Consider the following 19,993-nt stretch of genomic DNA (forward strand, 5'->3'; position numbering starts at 1 on the left):
GGCGAAGATAGCCCCAAGACGAAGGATGGCGAAGATAGTCCCAAGACGAAGGGTGGCAAAGATAGCCCCAAGACAAAGGATGGCGAAGATAGCCCCAAGACGATGGATGGCGAAGATAGCCCCAAGACGAAGGATGGCGAAGATAGCCCCAAGACGAAGGATGGCGAAGATAGCCCCAAGACGAAAGATGGCGAAGATAGCCCCAAGACGAAGGATGGCGAAGATAGCCCCAAGACGAAGGATGGCGAAGATAGCCCCAAGACGAAGGATGGCGAAGATAGTCCCAAGACGAAGGGTGGCAAAGATAGCCCCAAGACGAAGGATGGCGAAGATAGCCCCAAGACGAAGGGTGGCAAAGATAGCCCTAAGACGAAGGATGGCGAAGATAGCCCCAAGACGAAGGATGGCGAAGATAGCCCCAAAACGAAGGATGGCGAAGATAGTCCCAAGACGAAGGGTGGCAAAGATAGCCCCAAGACGAAGGGTGGCAAAAATAGCCCCAAGACGAAGGATGGCGAAGATAGCCCCAAGACGAAGGATGGCGAAGATAGCCCCAAGACGAAGGATGGCGAAGATAGTCCCAAGACGAAGGGTGGCGAAGATAGCCCCAAGACGAAGGATGGCGAAGATAGTCCCAAGACGAAGGGTGGCAAAGATAGCCCCAAGACGAAGGATGGCGAAGATAGCCCCAAGACGAAGGATGGCGAAGATAGCCTCAAGACGAAGGATGGCGAAGATAGCCCCAAGACGAAGGATGGCGAAGATAGTCCCAAGACGAAGGGTGGCAAAGATAGCCCCAAGACGAAGGATGGCGAAGATAGCCCCAAGACGAAGGATGGCGAAGATAGCCCCAAGACGAAGGATGGCGAAGATAGCCCCAAGACGAAGGATGGCGAAGATAGCCCCAAGACGAAGGATGGCGAAGATAGCCCCAAGACGAAGGATGGCGAAGATAGCCCCAAGACGAAGGATGGCGAAGATAGCCCCAAGACGAAGGATGGCGAAGATAGTCCCAAGACGAAGGGTGGCAAAGATAGCCCCAAGACGAAGGATGGCGAAGATAGCCCCAAGACGAAGGGTGGCAAAGATAGCCCCATGACGAAGGATGGCGAAGATAGCCCCAAGACAAAAGATGGCGAAGATAGCCCCAAGACGAAGGATGGAGAAGATAGCCCCAAGACGAAGGATGGCGAAGATAGTCCCAAGACGAAGGGTGGCAAAGATAGCCCCAAGACAAAGGATGGCGAAGATAGCCCCAAGACGACGGATGGCGAAGATAGCCCCAAGACGAAGGATGGCGAAGATAGCCCCAAGACGAAGGATGGCGAAGATAGCCCCAAGACGAAGGATGGCGAAGATAGCCCTAAGACGAAGGATGGCGAAGATAGCCCCAAGACGAAGGATGGCGAAGATAGCCCCAAGACGAAGGATGGCGAAGATAGCCCCAAGACGAAGGATGGCGAAGATAGCCCCAAGACGAAGGATGGCGAAGATAGCCCCAAGACGAAGGATGGCAAAGATAGCCCCAAGACGAAGGATGGCGAAGATAGCCCCAAGACGAAGGATGGCGAAGATAGCCCCAAGACGAAGGATGGCGAAGATAGCCCCAAGACGAAGGATGGCGAAGATAGCCCCAAGACGAAGGATGGCGAAGATAGCCCCAAGACGAAGGATGGCGAAGATAGCCCCAAGACGAAGGATGGCGAAGATAGCCCCAAGACGAAGGGTGGCAAAGATAGCCCCAAGACGAAGGATGGCGAAGATAGCCCCAAGACGAAGGATGGCGAAGATAGCCCCAAGACGAAGGGTGGCAAAGATAGCCCCAAGACGAAGGATGGCGAAGATAGCCCCAAGACGAAGGATGGCGAAGATAGCCCCAAGACGAAGGATGGCGAAGATAGCCCCAAGACGAAGGATGGCGAAGATAGCCCCAAGACAAAGGATGGCGAAGATAGTCCCAAGACGAAGGATGGCGAAGATAGCCCCAAGACGAAGGATGGCGAAGATAGTCCCAAGACGAAGGATGGCGAAGATAGCCCCAAGACGAAGGATGGCGAAGATAGCCCCAAGACGAAGGATGGCGAAGATAGTCCCAAGACGAAGGGTGACAAAGATAGCCCCAAGACGAAGGATGGCGAAGATAGCCCCAAGACGAGGGATGGCGAAGATAGCCCCAAGACGAAGGATGGCGAAGATAGCCTCAAAACGAAGGGTGGCAAAGATAGCCCCAAGACGAAGGATGGCGAAGATAGCCCCAAGACGGAGGGTGGCAAAGATAGCCCCAACACGAAGGATGGCGAAGAAAGCCCCAAGACGAAGGATGGCGAAGATAGCCCCAAGACAAAGTATGACAAAGATAGCCCCAAGACGAAGGATGGCGAAGATAGCCCCAAGACGAAGAATGGCGAAGATAGCCCCAAGACGGAGGGTGACAAAGATAGCCCTAAGACGAAGGGTGGCAAAGATAGTCCCAAGACGAAGGATGGCGAAGATAGTCCCAAGACAAAGAATGGCGAAGATAGCCCCAAGACGAAGGATGGCGAAGATAGCCCCAAGACGAAGAGTGGCAAAGATAGCCCCAAAACGGAGGATGGCGAAGATAGCCCCAAGACGAAGGATGGCGAAGATAGCCCCAAGACGAAGAGTGGCAAAGATAGCCCCAAGACGGAGGATGGCGAAGATAGCCCCAAGACGAAGGATGGAAAAGATAGCCCCAAGACGAAGGATGGCGAAGATAGTCCCAAGACGAAGGGTGGCAAAGATAGCCCCAAGACGATGGGTGGCAAAGATATCCCCAAACCAAAGGATGGCGAAGATAGCCCCAAGACGAAGGATGGCGAAGATAGCCCCAAGACGAAGGATGGCGAAAATAGTCCCAAATCAAGAAGAGTTGAATATAATGAAGATGAAAAACATCTCAAAGAAAATGAACGTGGTGACGGAAGTGGAGATAGCCGATGTAAGCCCAATTCATCTTAAAATATGTTTATTTGGTATACAATCCATTCTATGTATTTGTTTTTAAATGATATCTTCTTAGCAATTGAGAGATCACAAAACACGATCCTTCCAATTAAAACACTGTTTTTTTGGCGGGGATGATTGTTATCGTTTGCATTAAAGTAACGTAATACTAATATCTAATAGATAATTACTGAGATTAAAATTAATATTAAATGTTCAGTTTGCTCCATACATGTATTTGTTTAGTTATAATTAGTTCTGATATATTTGAGAAATTTTATTTTGAATGTTTAGATGAGAACGCAAAGTATGAAAAATCACCCGATCAACTTTTATATGAGATTGAAAAATCATTAGAAGATGATAAAGGTAAATTATATGCTATCAGTAGAATTAATTTTCCTTTTGCAATTTGTACCTTTAACATATAAGAAACTGCCTTCTTACTAACATATCTTACTTGTTTTGATGATAGAGTGTGAAATAGTTCCTAATACATACATACTTTGTACGAACTTTGTTAAGGTAATAAATAACACATATTCGGGGTAATATTTATTACTTTTGTCGATAATAGATTCTACTTTCTCTAAGAGTAACTCGGTGCATTTAAAAATAACAACAAGGTTTTTTCACGCATAGAAAATGATTTGAAACTTGAGCAGTTAAAGGAGTTGCTGCTAGAAGAAATGAAGGATCAATTCAAAAAGCAAAATGTCGCGTTAGCTGAGAGAGCAGAGCATGCAATGAGATGTGGACACACAAAACAGGATAATCATGAAAATGCAAATGTGGTTCATCCAGAAGGATCTTGTAAAATCAAAGGTATTTTAGTGTGATCGATCATGTGTGATATTAGGGAAACTGTTCTATTTTTTGTGAATACATTTAAAAAGTGTAGGATCGACTGACTATGGAAAAAAGCAAAACTTGTGACTTCTTTATTTATAATCACTTTCTAACGGGCACTGCTCTTGTTTTAAGTATAAATCTAGAATAGAAACAGCCTGCTTATATATTTTAGAAATCAGTTTAGTGTAAATAGAAATTAAAAGATTTAAATGGATTTGTATATGATTGTAAAGTCTAAATAAATTTCCATATCAAAAGCCAAAATTTTTTAATTACCCAACAGAAAAAGACTTTGCTATACTAGAAGAAGCAGACAAACAAGTTGAAACAGTGATGAAAGAAGCATATAAAGCATTGGAGTTCGGCAATAACAAGAAAGAAGGTTTGAGATTTATTCACAAATATCACAATATAAGAAAAAAATATTATAAGTATTTATATTTCCTGTATACTAGACCTCAAGAAGATGTTACTTTTGAAAAAGAAGTTAGAATCAGTGTCTGAGATTTTCAATGCTGCTGATGACATTGAGACAATGGCATTTGGGTCAAACAAAACTATCTCTGGTAAATAATTTTTTCTGTTCAGTATTTTTTCATTGTTTCTTGAGTTTTTTTTTTCAGGTTGTCAAACACTGATTTATGAATATTTGAGCATTTTTCATTATTTATGATTGCATATTACTCGAGGTAATGTCATATAAATTCATAACAATGCGATTGTTACTATTGTTTTGTTAATATTCCGTTATTGGACATATAGCATTCTCTAATTTCCGACAATTTAATATGCTGTGTATTTCATTAGCAGATGTAATGGACCAAATAAAAACTAGTATACTAGAAGAGATACCTGACCATCACTTGGAGGCTTCAAATATAGATGTATTGAGAGGTAAGTGAGATATGAAAAAAGTATAGACTACATATCGAATGAAATGGCTGCTTATACTTACATGAAGTAAAATACATATATTCGTACATCATCCATAAAATACCTGCCTACCTTTCGATCTTTTCCATAAAACATTTATTTGGCATTTTTGTTATGAATCGAATATTTACTATGGATCTATTATAGCTCTATTGTTGAGGACAAAAATAACTTGGTATACATGGACAATTGTTATACGTCGACGATTCATTTATATCTTTCGGTATAAACTTCAAGAATTTAGAATGATAATAAAAATGAAGATTTTGATTTATGCAAACACATTTAAAGGTAAGTTTACTTACGTACATAAAATATTTTATTTGAAAGCATCACTGATAGTAAATTTGTTTAAAGGAAATTGTAAAATATCCGAATTTGGATGCAGTCATGACTGCGATATTTTGTCAAAAAAATGCATCTGTCCGCATGGAATGAAACTTGACTCGGAGACAAAAACGTGCCAATGGAACGAAGGTATTTTATTTTATCTATATATTAATTTGTTTTAATTGCTGTTAACCGTTTCTTCATTACTATAATATACATCTATAAAAATGGTGCAGCAAATCATTCTCTATTAGCATGCGTGTGTATTTTGATTTTTTTTCAGACTTTATAGCTGAAGGGGAACTTACAGATCTTCATCAAGATATTGTTCGTTTGATACTATTATACAGACAAGAGTATATGTTAATGAAGACTGTAGCCGAAATGATTCCTGAAGATAAATCTCCAGAAGAAGAAACTGCAGAAGGTGCAAATTGTTAAAATGTTGAAATTTAAAACAATTTGCAATTTCGCAATTTTATTCATTGTTATACATCAATATGAATGGCTTTTTAAAAAAGCTTTTCAAAATAGATAAATTTTCTGATGGTCATGAAATAAGTTTTTTGTATTACGGTAGACATGATGCAATTGGTTGTTTTTATTATAACCTGTATTACTTTATTGGATAAGCTTGAATATGAATATATTAGTTTTCTACTTCATTTAAGAATTATTTGATGCATTGGTTTTGTTTATAGTAACCTTCCATGGCTTATTCTAATTTTTTTTTTACTTCACTCTAGATAATGTTACGCGCAGTCCAATGGAGTTTCTTTCAATCGTCCATAAAAACAAATTATGACAATATAAAATACCAAAACAACATTAGTAGGACTACACCAAATACTAATAACTATTTCTGTACTTTTTCCCCGAATTATCCCAGGAGTTTTAAAAGATGCTGAAAATGAATGGAATGGTAAAGAAGATATACTTGAAGTCATTGTTAAAAATAAGCAAAATGAATTGAAAAAAGAACTGAAGGAAGTTAAATCTCCGTCTGACGAGGAACTTTTCAAGAAAAGCAAAGCCTTACAAGAAACAATTAATCTTCTCAAACGAATTAAAAAATCTGATGAGTTGAATAAAATAATCAAAATGGCTAAAGATACAGGTGAGCGTAAAATGATAATTATTCAGACAGAATCGTCTGAATTATTAGCTGGTGACCTTCTAATTAAATGTCAGTGTTAATCTTTGCACTGCATTTTGACATATCTTTATCATTTGATTAACTAAGGAAAACGGATTGTATATTTGAAAAAAATAATGAGCATGTCAATGAAAAATATTTCTAATTATCAATGCAGCAGCTTCACTGTTTGTCAATCGATCGAAAGAAAAATTAATATATTTTAATTAAATAGGCAAAGATAATGACAGTTCCATGTCTGCAGAGATACTGACTTTGACAGCAAAGGCAAGAATGGATACTGTGATGCAAAGACTTGAAAAAGAGTTGACAGGTAAGCAATTATTTATTGAAAACAACCTGAAATTTTACTTATTTTAATATACCGATATCTGTTTATTTCAGACTCAAATTTAGAGGAATCACCGGAATCTCAATACAATATTTTGTACTCATTAACAAAAGCGACCAAGGAATTTAAAGAATTGAATGAAATTCCAAGCAAAGATATGAATGTTGGAGATGGTATGTGTGTATATGTTCCATACATAAATCAGCAAACAACAAACAACTATTTTTTTTTTAATTCCAATTTTTAGATGAAAAAGTGAAAGAAGATATATCAAATATTTCAGCAAATATTGAGTATGAAAAAAGCAAAGAGCTTTTGGATGAAATTGACAAAATTTCTTTCGGAGATGTTGAAGGTTTGCTCAATGGCATCTTCCTAAAAATTAATGCAGTCCTTCAAAACAATCATGTTCGATTCAACCAATCGACATTCTTCAAACACCCATTTTTTAATGAAGCTGCTTTAATAATTTCAGACAAAGAGCAAATTTTAGGAAAAATAAAAGAAAAATTAGAACGTGACATCGAAGAAAAGATGCAGAAACATGAGCTTGAGGTTGCAGAAAAAAAAGAAAAAAGAGAAAAATGTAAAAAGGAGAATCCGGCCGGAAAAGAAAATGAAAAATCACCTCACGAAAACTGTGGGGAAGAAAGTGGTAAAAATAATAGTTCAAAGGATAAACTTGTTTTTACTGAAAAACCCAATTTGATAAATAATAAAAAATTGAAAGCAAGTTGTACTATATGGGCTTACCTGAATTAGTTACAAAAAGACAATAATTTGATGACAACATTTGCAAGAAAGTTATTTATCATTTCACTGCGCTCATGACAATTTTTATACAACTATTAATAATTTCAATTTTTCAGATACAAACAAGCAGGTGGAAGAAGCAATGAAAAATGTTTATGAGAAGTTGAAAAAAGCAAAGACTGAAGGAGGTATGAATTTTATATAATTTAATTACAAAAGAATAGAAAAAACCCTAATTGCATAATATTTCAATTTAGATTTAAAGACTGCTGCTCTTAAACATGCCGAACTAACAGCTGTGGCTAAGTTTGTAGGAAAAGTTGATAAAATTTTGGAATCTGAACAAGACACAGAAAAAGGTCAGTTTCTGTTTAATATGTTAAAAATTTCGTAGTTTTTAATACTTTTCATTAAACAATTATACAAAATTGTATATTGTTTCCTTAGACAAAATTATAATGAGCCCATCCGACAAAGAAGAAATGAGAAACAAACTAGTTGAAGAAATGAAAAATATCGGCATCGTACCAGTCGTTGAAAACAAAGCTGTAATGGGTAAGTTGGTCAGTGATTAAGTTTTCAAATTATATGTTTTTTCATACTAAAAGTTACATTTTCGACTGAAATAGATGCTGTGAAGCATATTGAGGTGCCGACCGAAACGTTGAAGAACATTTTACAACGCAAAGTCGTTAAAGATATTACACAAAGACTTGTTGAACTTGACGAAATTATCGGAAAGAAAGTTTTAAAACATGCGAAATCAAGTGGGAGTAAGTACAAGTTTAATGGAATATATTTATACAAAATAGTGAGAATTAGAAAAATAACATTTGTTTCCGCACCAACAGAAAAATGCTCAATATCGGAATTAAAGTGCAGTCACGATTGCAACAAACTGACCAAGAAATGTATTTGCTACGAGGGAATGACTCTTGTTAACGGAATACAATGTGTATTGAAGAAAAGTAATATATAATTTTCCTTTTTGAAATCTTATTACTTTGCTTTAACTTTTGTTAGTGGTTGATTCAATATTACTATTCCTATTTATTGATACATGCATAATTCTAGATATCCACTATGTATTTATTTTTTAATAGGATTTTTAAATTCGGTAAAATTTAATACCTTTTTTTTTCTCTCAGACATTACAGATGGAACGGATGTCTCTAAATTCCCTCAAGAGATATCTCTTTCTTTAATGCTACGGAAGGAAAATAAAGAATATCTTTCAGTAATAAAAAATAATACTCAAGCACTAAAATCTGATGATGAAAAGAATGTGGAAGGTAATTTATTGTCATATCAGATATCTAATTAAGGTAATATTAATTATAATAACTTTGATTAACTCATTCAGAAACATTAGCAAGTTTAGAAAAGAAGGGATTACCCTTGGATGATCTAATTACTGCCCTCGCACATAAAAAGAAACTTGAAGTGACGAAGGTTTATGAAGCTGATTCTGACGATGGTGAAACCGAAGATCAAACATACAACAAAGAATATGAAGTATTGAAAAGAGCAAAGGAATATCAAGAAGCTGATTCTTTACAGAAATTATCAATGAAACGCAAATCATTTGAAAAACTTCTTGATGCAATGAAAGAAACGGATAAAGGTAATATTAAAATGCCAATTTTGCATATCTGTCTTGAATTAGTAAATAGATATACATGGTACAATTTATTAAACTTTTTTTGTTTCTTGCAGATGAAACAACACTTGACGATAATGAGGATAAAAACACTCTGTTGGTGCTAAAATATATTGCGGAAACAAAAGTTGATAAGAAGGTTGAAGAATTGACTCAAGCACTGAAAAATAGTGAGTAATTTTTTATCTTTTCTTCAAAAAAATTCGTTTTTGAAAACAATTGTGACAATAATATTTTTTTTTATTAGATTCTGACGTCTCGTCGAGTCTAAAACTTCTGGATAATCTGGGAAAAATTAAAAAGTTGAAAAAAGATTCTGAAGAAGAAATTGATTTGATAATTAAATTTGAGGAAAAAGTGAAGAATAAGGGTGAGGGTAGAATTTTATTCATCATGTGCGGCATTTTGTTAATATAGTTGACTCTACACATATAAGCAACAAATGACTATTTAATGAACTATAATTATAATAAGGTATTTTTATTTTTTATTGTTCATTGAATATTTTTCACGGGGATTTTATTTTTATGTTGAATCATCTTTATTTGTAAGATTGTAATGCTAATTTCAACTCGAAAGTATAGTCTGTAAATATTGTTTTTTACCACAATTACTCAATTCTGTTATTTGTTTTCCAGAAGATCTTCCCATTGAAGAAGTTGATAATCTGGATGAAAAATCTGAAACCAAAAATCTTGAAAAATATTCTAAAGACATAATTGCTGAAATTGCGGAAGTGGAAGGTCAAAATCCAAAAGGTGAAATAATATTCGAGAACAATAACTTCAATTTGATATTTGATTTTGTTTGATAATATTTTTATTTTCTGTTTAAAACATGAAAAATACAATATGACCAATCGTTTTGTGATAAAAAAAAACTTATTAAGACTGATTAGTTTTATAACGACTTCTGCCTCACAATAATCTGCGGAGGTTCTACAATCCTTTTTGCTCGATTGTATTCTTGTATTATGATATTTGTTGTTACAGTGTGAAAACACATTTCAGCACGTCAGATTACTTCAACCAGTTCCTTGAATTCAATATTTGTTTTTCAGAGAAAGAACAAAAACTCAAAGAAATAAAAGAAAAATTGGAACGTGACATCGAGGAAAAGATGGAAGAACAAGAGGCTGCAGTTGCAGAAAAGAAGGAAAAGCTTGAAAAATGTAAAAAAGAAAACCCTGCTGGAAAAGGAAATGGAAAATCTCCTCACGAAAGATGTGGAGATGAAAGTGGTAAACACATACAATGGATTATGTCGTCGGAATACAATTTTTTTCTTGCAAAAAAAGTTTACTTCTTTTAGCATTAGAATACTCTTAATTTCTATTATTTTTATCTATTAATGATATAAGTAAGTTTTATGACTATATGGGCTGATCTGATTTATATAGAAAAGTCAGTAACTTTTGAAAAATATCTTTGAAGTCTGCATTTTATTGCTCATCTCACTGCGCTCATGACAATTTTTGTGATGCTATGTATAATTTTGTTTTTCATTCATCTAAATTCAGATACAAACAAGCAGGTGGAGGAAGCAATGAAAAATGTTTATGAGAAGTTGAAAAAAGCAAAGACTGAAGGAGGTTTGAATTTTATATAATTCAATTACAATAAAAACGGAAAAATTCTTAATGGCATAATATTTCAATTTAGATTTAAAGACTGCTGCTCTTAAACATGCCGAACTAACAGCTGTGGCTAAGTTTGTAGGAAAAGTTGATAAAATTTTGGAATCTGAACAAGACACAGAAAAAGGTCAGTTTCTGTTTAATATGTTAAAAATTTCGTAGTTTTCAATACTTTTCATTAAACAATTATACAAAATTATATATTGTTTCTTTAGACAAAATTATAATGAGCCCATCCGACAAAGAAGAAATGAGGAACAAACTAGTTGAAGAAATGAAAAATAGCGGCATCGTACCAGTTGTTGAAAACAAAGCTGCAATGGGTCAGTTGGTCAGTGATTAAGTTTTTAAATTATATGTTTTTTCATACTAAAAGTTACATTTTCGACTGAAATAGATGCTGTGAAGCATATTGAGGTGCCGACCGAAACGTTGAAGAACATTTTACAACGCAAAGTCGTTAAAGATATTACACAAAGACTTGTTGAACTTGACGAAATTATCGGAAAGAAAGTTTTAAAACATGCGAAATCAAGTGAGAGTAAGTACAAGTTTAATGGAATATATTTATACAAAATAGTGAGAATCAGAAAAATAACATTTGTTTCTGCACCAACAGAAAAATGCTCAATATCGGAATTAAAGTGCAGTCACGATTGCAACAAACTGACCAAGAAATGTATTTGCTACGAGGGAATGACTCTTGTTAACGGAAAACAATGTGTATTGAAGAAAAGTAATATATAATTGTCCTTTTTAAAATCTTATTACTTTGCTTTAACTTTTGTTAGTGGTTGATTCAATATTACTATTCCTATTTATTGATACATGCATAATTCTAGATATCCACTATGTATTTATTTTTTAATAGGATTTTTAAATTCGGTAAAATTTAATACTTTTTTTTCTCTCAGACATTACAGATGGAACGGATGTCTCAAAATTCCCTCAAGAGATATCTCTTTCTTTAATGCTACGGAAAGAAAATAAAGAATATCTTTCAGTAATAAAAAATAATACTCAAGCACTTAAATCTGATGATGAAAAGAATGTGGAAGGTAAGATATTGTCATATCAGATATCTAATTAAGGTAATATTAATTATATTAACTTTGATTAACTCATTCAGAAACATTGGCAAGTTTAGAAAAGAAAGGATTACCCTTGGATGATCTAATTACTGCCCTCGCACATAAAAAGAAACTTGAAGTGACGAAGGTTTATGAAGCTGATTCTGACGATGGTGAAACCGAAGATCAAACATACAACGAAGAATATGAGGTATTGAAAAGAGCAAAGGAATATCAAGCAGCTGATTCTTTACAGAAATTATCAATGAAACGTAAATCATTTGAAAAACTTCTTGATGCAATGAAAGAAACGGATAAAGGTAATATTAAAATGCCAATTTTGCATATCTGTCTTGAATTAGTAAATAGATATACATGGTACAATTTATTAAACTTTTTTTGTTTCTTGCAGATGAAACAACACTTGACGATAATGAGGATAAAAACACTCTGTTGGTGCTAAAATATATTGCGGAAACAAAAGTTGATAAGAAGGTTGAAGAATTGACTCAAGCATTGAAAAATAGTGAGTAATTTTTTATCTTTTCTTTAAAAAAATTCGTTTTTGAAAACAATTGTGACAATAATATTTTTTTTATTAGATTCTGACGTCTCGTCGAGTCTGAAATTTCTGGATAATCTGGGAAAAATTAAAAAGTTGAAAAAAGATTCTGAAGAAGAAATTGATTTGATAATTAAATTTGAGGAAAAAGTGAAAGATGATAAGGGTGAGGGTAGAATTTTATTTGTCATGTGCGGCATTTTGTTAATATAGTTGACTCTACACATATAAGCAACAAATGACTATTTAATGAACTATAATTAGAATAAGGTATTTTTGTTTTTTATTGTTCGTTGAATATTAATCACGGGCACTCTATTTTTATGTTGAGTCATCTTTATTTGTAAGATTGTAATGCAAAATTCAACTCGAAAGTATGTTATGTAAATATTGTTTATTGCCACAATTACTCAATTCTGTTATTTTTTTTCCAGAAGATCATCCCATTGAAGAAGTTGATAATCTGGATGAAAAATCTGAAACCAAAAATCTTGAAAAATATTCTAAAGACATAATTGCTGAAATTGCGGAAGTGGAAGGTCAAAATCCAAAAGGTGAAATAATATTCGAGAACAATAACTTCAATTTGATATTTGATTTTGTTTGATAATTATTTGATTTGATTATTTTCTGTTTAAAACATGAAAAATACAATATGACCAATCGTTTTGTGATAAAAAAAACTTATTAAGACTGATTAGTTTTATAATGACTTCTGCGTCACAATAATCTGCGGAGGTTCTACAATCCTTTTTGCTCGATTGTATTCTTGTATTATGATATTTGTTGTTACAGTGTGAAAACACATTTCAGCACGTCAGACTACTTCAACCAGTTCCTTGAATTCAATATTTGTTTTTCAGAGAAAGAACAAAAACTTAAAGAAATAAAAGAAAAATTGGAACGTGACATCGAGGTAAAGATGGAAGAACAAGAGGCTGCAGTTGCAGAAAAGAAGGAAAAGCTTGAAAAATGTAAAAAAGAAAACCCTGCTGGAAAAGGAAATGGAAAATCTCCTCACGAAAGATGTGGAGATGAAAGTGGTAAACACATACAATGGATTATGTCGTCGGAATACAATTTTTTTCTTGCAAAAAAAGTTTACTTCTTTTAGCATTAGAATACTCTTAATTACTATTATTTTCATCTATTAATGATATAAGTAAGTTTTATGACTATATGGGCTGATCTGATTTATATAGAAAAGTCAGTAACTTTTGAAAAATATCTTTGAAGTCTGCATTTTATTGCTCATCTCACTGCGCTCATGACAATTTTTGTGATGCTGTGTATAATTTTCTTTTTCATTCATCTAAATTCAGATACAAACAAGCAGGTGGAGGAAGCAATGAAAAATGTTTATGAGAAGTTGAAAAAAGCAAAGACTGAAGGAGGTTTGAATTTTATATAATTTAATTACAATAAAAACGGAAAAATTCTTAATGGCATAATATTTCAATTTAGATTTAAAGACTGCTGCTCTCAAACATGCCGAACTAACAGCTGTGGCTAAGTTTGTCGGAAAAGTTGATAAAATTTTGGAATCTGAACAAGACACAGAAAAAGGTCAGTTTCTGTTTAATATGTTAAAAATTTCGTAGTTTTTAATACTTTTCATTAAACAATTATACAAAATTATATATTGTTTCTTTAGACAAAATGATAATGAGCCCATCCGACAAAGAAGAAATGAGAAACAAACTAGTTGAAGAAATGAAAAATAGCGGCATCGTACCAATCGTTGAAAACAAAGCTGCAATGGGTAAGTTGGTCAGTGATTAAGTTTTCAAATTATATGTTTTTTCATACTAAAAGTTACATTTTCGACTGAAATAGATGCTGTGAAGCATATTGAGGTGCCGACCGAAACGTTGAAGAACATTTTACAACGCAAAGTCGTTAAAGATATTACACAAAGACTTGTTGAACTTGACGAAATTATCGGAAAGAAAGTTTTAAAACATGCGAAATCAAGTGAGAGTAAGTACAAGTTTAATGGAATATATTCATACAAAATAGTGAGAATTAGAAAAATAACATTTGTTTCTGCACCAACAGAAAAATGCTCAATATCGGAATTAAAGTGCAGTCACGATTGCAACAAACTGACCAAGAAATGTATTTGCTACGAGGGAATGACTCTTGTTAACGGAAGACAATGTGTATTGAAGAAAAGTAATATATAATTGTCCTTTTTAAAATCTTATTACTTTGCTTTTATTTTTGTTAATGGCTGATTCAATATTACTATTCCTATTTATTGATACATGCATAATTCTAGATATCCACTATGTATTTATTTTTTAATAGGCTTTTTAAATTCGGTAAAATTTAATACCTTTTTTTTCTCTCAGACATTACAGATGGAACGGATTTCTCTAAATTCCCTCAAGAGATATCTCTTTCTTTAATGCTACGGAAGGAAAATAAAGAATATCTTTCAGTAATAAAAATTGATACCCAAGCACTAAAATCTGATGATGAAAAGAATCTGGAAGGTAAGTTATTGTCATATCAGATATCTAATTAAGGTAATAATAATTATATTAACTTTGTTTAACTCATTCAGAAACATTAGCAAGTTTAGAAAAGAAGGGATTACCCTTGGATGATCTAATTACTGCCCTCGCACATAAAAAGAAACTTGAAGTGACGAAGGTTTATGAAGCTGATTCTGACGATGGTGAAACCGAAGATCAAACATACAACAAAGAATATGAGGTATTGAAAAGAGCAAAGGAATATCAAGAAGCTGATTCTTTACAGAAATTATCAATGAAACGTAAATCATTTGAAAAACTTCTTGATGCAATGAAAGTAACGGATAAAGGTAATATTAAAATGCCAATTTTGCATATCTGTCTTGAATTAGTAAATAGATATACATGGTACAATTTATTAAACTTTTTTGTTTCTTGCAGATGAAACAACACTTGACGATAATGAGGATAAAAACACTCTGTTGGTGCTAAAATATATTGCGGAAACAAAAGTTGATAAGAAGGTTGAAGAATTGACTCAAGCATTGAAAAATAGTGAGTAATTTTTTATCTTTTCTTTAAAAAAATTCGTTTTTGAAAACAATTGTGACAATAATATTTTTTTTATTAGATTCTGACGTCTCGTCGAGTCTGAAACTTCTGGATAATCTGGGAAAAATTAAAAAGTTGAAAAAAGATTCTGAAGAAGAAATTGATTTGATAATTAAATTTGAGGAAAAAGTGAAAGATGATAAGGGTGAGGGTAGAATTTTATTTGTCATGTGCGGCATTTTGTTAATATAGTTGACTCTACACATATAAGCAACAAATGACTATTTAATGAACTATAATTAGAATAAGGTATTTTTGTTTTTTATTGTTCGTTGAATATTAATCACGGGCACTCTATTTTTATGTTGAGTCATCTTTATTTGTAAGATTGTAATGCAAAATTCAACTCGAAAGTATGTTATGTAAATATTGTTTATTGCCACAATTACTCAATTCTGTTATTTTTTTTTCAGAAGATCATCCCATTGAAGAAGTTGATAATCTGGATGAAAAATCTGAAACCAAAAATCTTGAAAAATATTCTAAAGACATAATTGCTGAAATTGCGGAAGTGGAAGGTCAAAATCCAAAAGGTGAAATAATATTCGAGAACAATAACTTCAATTTGATATTTGATTTTGTTTGATAATATTTTTATTTTCTGTTTAAAACATGAAAAATACAATATGACCAATCGTTTTGTGATAAATAAAAAACTTATTAAGACTGATTAGTTTGATAATGACTTCTGCCTCACAATAATCTGCGGAGGTTCTACAATTCTTTTTGCTCGATTGTATTCTTGTATTATGATATTTGTTGTTACAGTGTGAAAACACATTTCAGCACGTCAGATTACTTCAACCAGTTCCTTGAATTCAATATTTGTTTTTCAGAGAAAGAACAAAAACTCAAAGAAATAAAAGAAAAATTGGAACGTGACATCGAGGAAAAGATGGAAGAACAAGAGGCTGCAGTTGCAGAAAAGAAGGAAAAGCTTGAAAAATGTAAAAAAGAAAACCCTGCTGGAAAAGGAAATGGAAAATCTCCTCACGAAAGATGTGGAGATGAAAGTGGTAAACACATACAATGGATTATGTCGTTGGAATACAATTTTTTTCTTGCAAAAAATGTTTACTTCTTTTAGCATTAGAATACTCTTAATTACTATTATTTTCATCTATTAATGATATAAGTAAGCTTTATGACTATATGGGCTGATCTGATTTATACAGAAATGTCAGTAACTTTTGAAAAATATCTTTGAAGTCTGCATTTTATTGCTCATCTCACTGCGCTCATGACAATTTTTGTGATGCTATGTATAATTTTGTTTTTCATTCATCTAAATTCAGATACAAACAAGCAGGTGGAAGAAGCAATGAAAAATGTTTATGAGAAGTTGAAAAAAGCAAAGACTGAAGGAGGTTTGAATTTTATATAATTTAATTACAATAAAAACGGAAAAATTCTTAATGGCATAATATTTCAATTTAGATTTAAAGACTGCTGCTCTTAAACATGCCGAACTAACAGCTGTGGCTAAGTTTGTAGGAAAAGTTGATAAAATTTTGGAATCTGAACAAGACACAGAAAAAGGTCAGTTTCTGTTTAATATGTTAAAAATTTCGTAGTTTTTAATAATTTTCATTAAACAATTATACAAAATTATATATTGTTTCTTTAGACAAAATTATAATGAGCCCATCCGACAAAGAAGAAATGAGAAACAAACTAGTTGAAGAAATGAAAAATAGCGGCATCGTACCAGTTGTTGAAAACAAAGCTGCAATGGGTAAGTTGGTCAGTGATTAAGTTATTAAATTATATGTTTTTTCATACTAAAAGTTACATTTTCGACTGAAATAGATGCTGTGAAGCATATTGAGGTGCCGACCGAAACGTTGAAGAACATTTTACAACGCAAAGTCGTTAAAGATATTACACAAAGACTTGTTGAACTTGACGAAATTATCGGAAAGAAAGTTTTAAAACATGCGAAATCAAGTGAGAGTAAGTACAAGTTTAATGGAATATATTTATACAAAATAGTGAGAATCAGAAAAATAACATTTGTTTCTGCACCAACAGAAAAATGCTCAATATCGGAATTAAAGTGCAGTCACGATTGCAACAAACTGACCAAGAAATGTATTTGCTACGAGGGAATGACTCTTGTTAACGGAAAACAATGTGTATTGAAGAAAAGTAATATATAATTGTCCTTTTTGAAATTTTATTACTTTGCTTTAACTTTTGTTAGTGGTTGATTCAATATTACTATTCCTATTTATTGATACATGCATAATCCTAGATATCCACTATGTATTTATTTTTTTATAGGATTTTTAAATTCGGTAAAATTTAATACCTTTTTTTTCTCAGACATTACAGATGGAACGGATGTCTCTAAATTCCCTCAAGAGATATCTCTTTCTTTAATGCTACAGAAGGAAAATAAAGATTATCTTTCAGTAATAAAAAATAATACTCAAGCACTGAAATCTGATGATGAAAAGAATGTGGAAGGTAATTCATTGTCATATCAGATATCTAATTAAGGTAATATTAATTATATTAACTTTGATTAACTCATTCAGAAACATTAGCAAGTTTAGAAAAGAAGGGATTACCCTTGGATGATCTAATTACTGCCCTCGCACATAAAAAGAAACTTGAAGTGACGAAGGTTTATGAAGCTGATTCTGACGATAGTGAAACCGAAGATCAAACATACAACAAAGAATATGAAGTATTGAAAAGAGCAAAGGAATATCAAGAAGCTGATTCTTTACAGAAATTATCAATGAAACGTAAATCATTTGAAAAACTTCTTGATGCAATGAAAGAAACGGATAAAGGTAATATTAAAATGCCAATTTTGCATATCTGTCTTGAATTAGTAAATAGATATACATGGTACAATTTATTAAACTTTTTTTGTTTTTTGCAGATGAAACAACACTTGACGATAATGAAGATAAAAACACTCTGTTGGTGCTAAAATATATTGCGGAAACAAAAGTTGATAAGAAGGTTGAAGAATTGACTCAAGCACTGAAAAATAGTGAGTAATTTTTTATCTTTTCTTCAAAAAAATTCGTTTTTGAAAACAATTGTGACAATAATATTTTTTTTTATTAGATTCTGACGTCTCGTCGAGTCTGAAACTTCTGGATAATCTGGGAAAAATTAAAAAGTTGAAAAAAGATTCTGAAGAAGAAATTGATTTGATAATTAAATTTGAGGAAAAAGTGAAAGATGATAAGGGTGAGGGTAGAATTTTATTCGTCATGTGCGGCATTTTGTTAATACAGTTGACTCTACACATATAAGCAAAAATGACTATTTAATGAACTATAATTAGAATAAGGTTTTTTTGTTTTTTATTGTTCATTGAATATTAATCACGGGGATTTAATTTTTATGTTGAATCATCTTTATTTGTAAGATTGTAATGCTAATTTCAACTCGAAAATATATTCTGTAAATATTGTTTATTACCACAATTACTCAATTCTGTTATTTGTTTTCCAGAAGATCATCCCATTGACGAAGTTGATAATCTGAATGAAAAATCTGAAACCAAAAATCTTGAAAAATATTCTAAAGACATAATTGCTGAAATTGCGGAAGTGGAAGGTCAAAATCCAAAAGGTGAAATAATATTCGAGAACAATAACTTCAATTTATATTTGATTTTGTTTGATAATATTTTTATTTTCTGTTTAAAACATGAAAAATACAATATGACCAATCGTTTTGTGATAAAAAAAAACTTATTAAGACTGATTAGTTTTATAATGACTTCTGCCTCACAATAATCTGCGGAGGTTCTACAATTCTTTTTGCTCGATTGTATTCTTGTATTATGATATTTGTTGTTACAGTGTGAAAACACATTTCAGCACGTCAGATTACTTCAACCAGTTCCTTGAATTCAATATTTGTTTTTCAGAGAAAGAACAAAAACTCAAAGAAATAAAAGAAAAATTGGAACGTGACATCGAGGAAAAGATGGAAGAACAAGAGGCTGCAGTTGCAGAAAAGAAGGAAAAGCTTGAAAAATGTAAAAAAGAAAACCCTGCTGGAAAAGGAAATGGAAAATCTCCTCACGAAAGATGTGGAGATGAAAGTGGTAAACACATACAATGGATTATGTCGTTGGAATACAATTTTTTTCTTGCAAAAAATGTTTACTTCTTTTAGCATTAGAATACTCTTAATTACTATTATTTTCATCTATTAATGATATAAGTAAGTTTTATGACTATATGGGCTGATCTGATTTATATAGAGAAGTCAGTAACTTTTGAAAAATATCTTTGAAGTCTGCATTTTATTGCCCATCTCACTGCGCTCATGACAATTTTTGTGATGCTATGTATAATTTTGTTTTTCATTCATCTAAATTCAGATACAAACAAGCAGGTGGAAGAAGCAATGAAAAATGTTTATGAGAAGTTGAAAAAAGCAAAGACTGAAGGAGGTTTGAATTTTATATAATTTAATTACAATAAAAACGGAAAAATTCTTAATGGCATAATATTTCAATTTAGATTTAAAGACTGCTGCTCTTAAACATGCAGAACTAACAGCTGTGGCTAAGTTTGTAGGAAAAGTTGATAAAATTTTGGAATCTGCACAAGACACAGAAAAAGGTCAGTCTCTGTTTAATATGTTAAAAATTTCGTAGTTTTTAATACTTTTCATT

At 32.7% G+C, this 19,993-nt stretch overlaps 1 protein-coding gene across 1 annotated transcript; it reads left to right on the forward strand.

The window, feature by feature from the left end:
- Positions 1 to 2,775: 2,775 nt before the first annotated feature.
- LOC120335993 (uncharacterized) lies at positions 2,776 to 19,975 on the forward strand. The gene is made up of 60 exons (XM_078119180.1): positions 2,776 to 2,959; positions 3,259 to 3,333; positions 3,607 to 3,789; positions 4,100 to 4,198; positions 4,272 to 4,382; positions 4,624 to 4,710; positions 4,897 to 5,040; positions 5,107 to 5,226; positions 5,363 to 5,506; positions 5,969 to 6,196; positions 6,450 to 6,548; positions 6,620 to 6,739; positions 6,814 to 6,921; positions 7,042 to 7,221; positions 7,436 to 7,507; positions 7,577 to 7,678; positions 7,767 to 7,874; positions 7,949 to 8,092; positions 8,171 to 8,287; positions 8,468 to 8,611; positions 8,683 to 8,943; positions 9,036 to 9,149; positions 9,227 to 9,355; positions 9,618 to 9,737; positions 10,040 to 10,219; positions 10,499 to 10,570; positions 10,641 to 10,742; positions 10,831 to 10,938; positions 11,013 to 11,156; positions 11,235 to 11,351; positions 11,530 to 11,673; positions 11,745 to 12,005; positions 12,098 to 12,211; positions 12,288 to 12,413; positions 12,682 to 12,801; positions 13,111 to 13,290; positions 13,570 to 13,641; positions 13,712 to 13,813; positions 13,902 to 14,009; positions 14,084 to 14,227; positions 14,306 to 14,422; positions 14,602 to 14,745; positions 14,817 to 15,077; positions 15,169 to 15,282; positions 15,359 to 15,484; positions 15,753 to 15,872; positions 16,176 to 16,355; positions 16,635 to 16,706; positions 16,777 to 16,878; positions 16,967 to 17,074; positions 17,149 to 17,292; positions 17,371 to 17,487; positions 17,665 to 17,808; positions 17,880 to 18,140; positions 18,233 to 18,346; positions 18,424 to 18,549; positions 18,817 to 18,936; positions 19,238 to 19,417; positions 19,697 to 19,768; positions 19,839 to 19,975. Exons 1-60 carry the CDS (start codon positions 2,776 to 2,778, stop codon positions 19,973 to 19,975), a joined length of 8,046 nt encoding a protein of 2,681 aa, XP_077975306.1.
- Positions 19,976 to 19,993: the final 18 nt, after the last annotated feature.

Source organism: Styela clava, chromosome 2 (genome assembly GCF_964204865.1).
Source record: "Styela clava chromosome 2, kaStyClav1.hap1.2, whole genome shotgun sequence".
Taxonomy (NCBI): domain Eukaryota; kingdom Metazoa; phylum Chordata; class Ascidiacea; order Stolidobranchia; family Styelidae; genus Styela; species Styela clava.

Coding starts and splice junctions, on each gene's coding strand:
- LOC120335993 (XM_078119180.1), top strand. CDS start 2,776: ATGGGTGGCAAAGATATCCCCAAACCAAAGGATGGCGAAGATAGCCCC. Junction 5,507..5,968: donor AGAAGAAGAAACTGCAGAAG/GTGCAAATTGTT, acceptor GAATTATCCCAG/GAGTTTTAAAAGATGCTGAA. Junction 12,006..12,097: donor AATGAAAGAAACGGATAAAG/GTAATATTAAAA, acceptor TGTTTCTTGCAG/ATGAAACAACACTTGACGAT.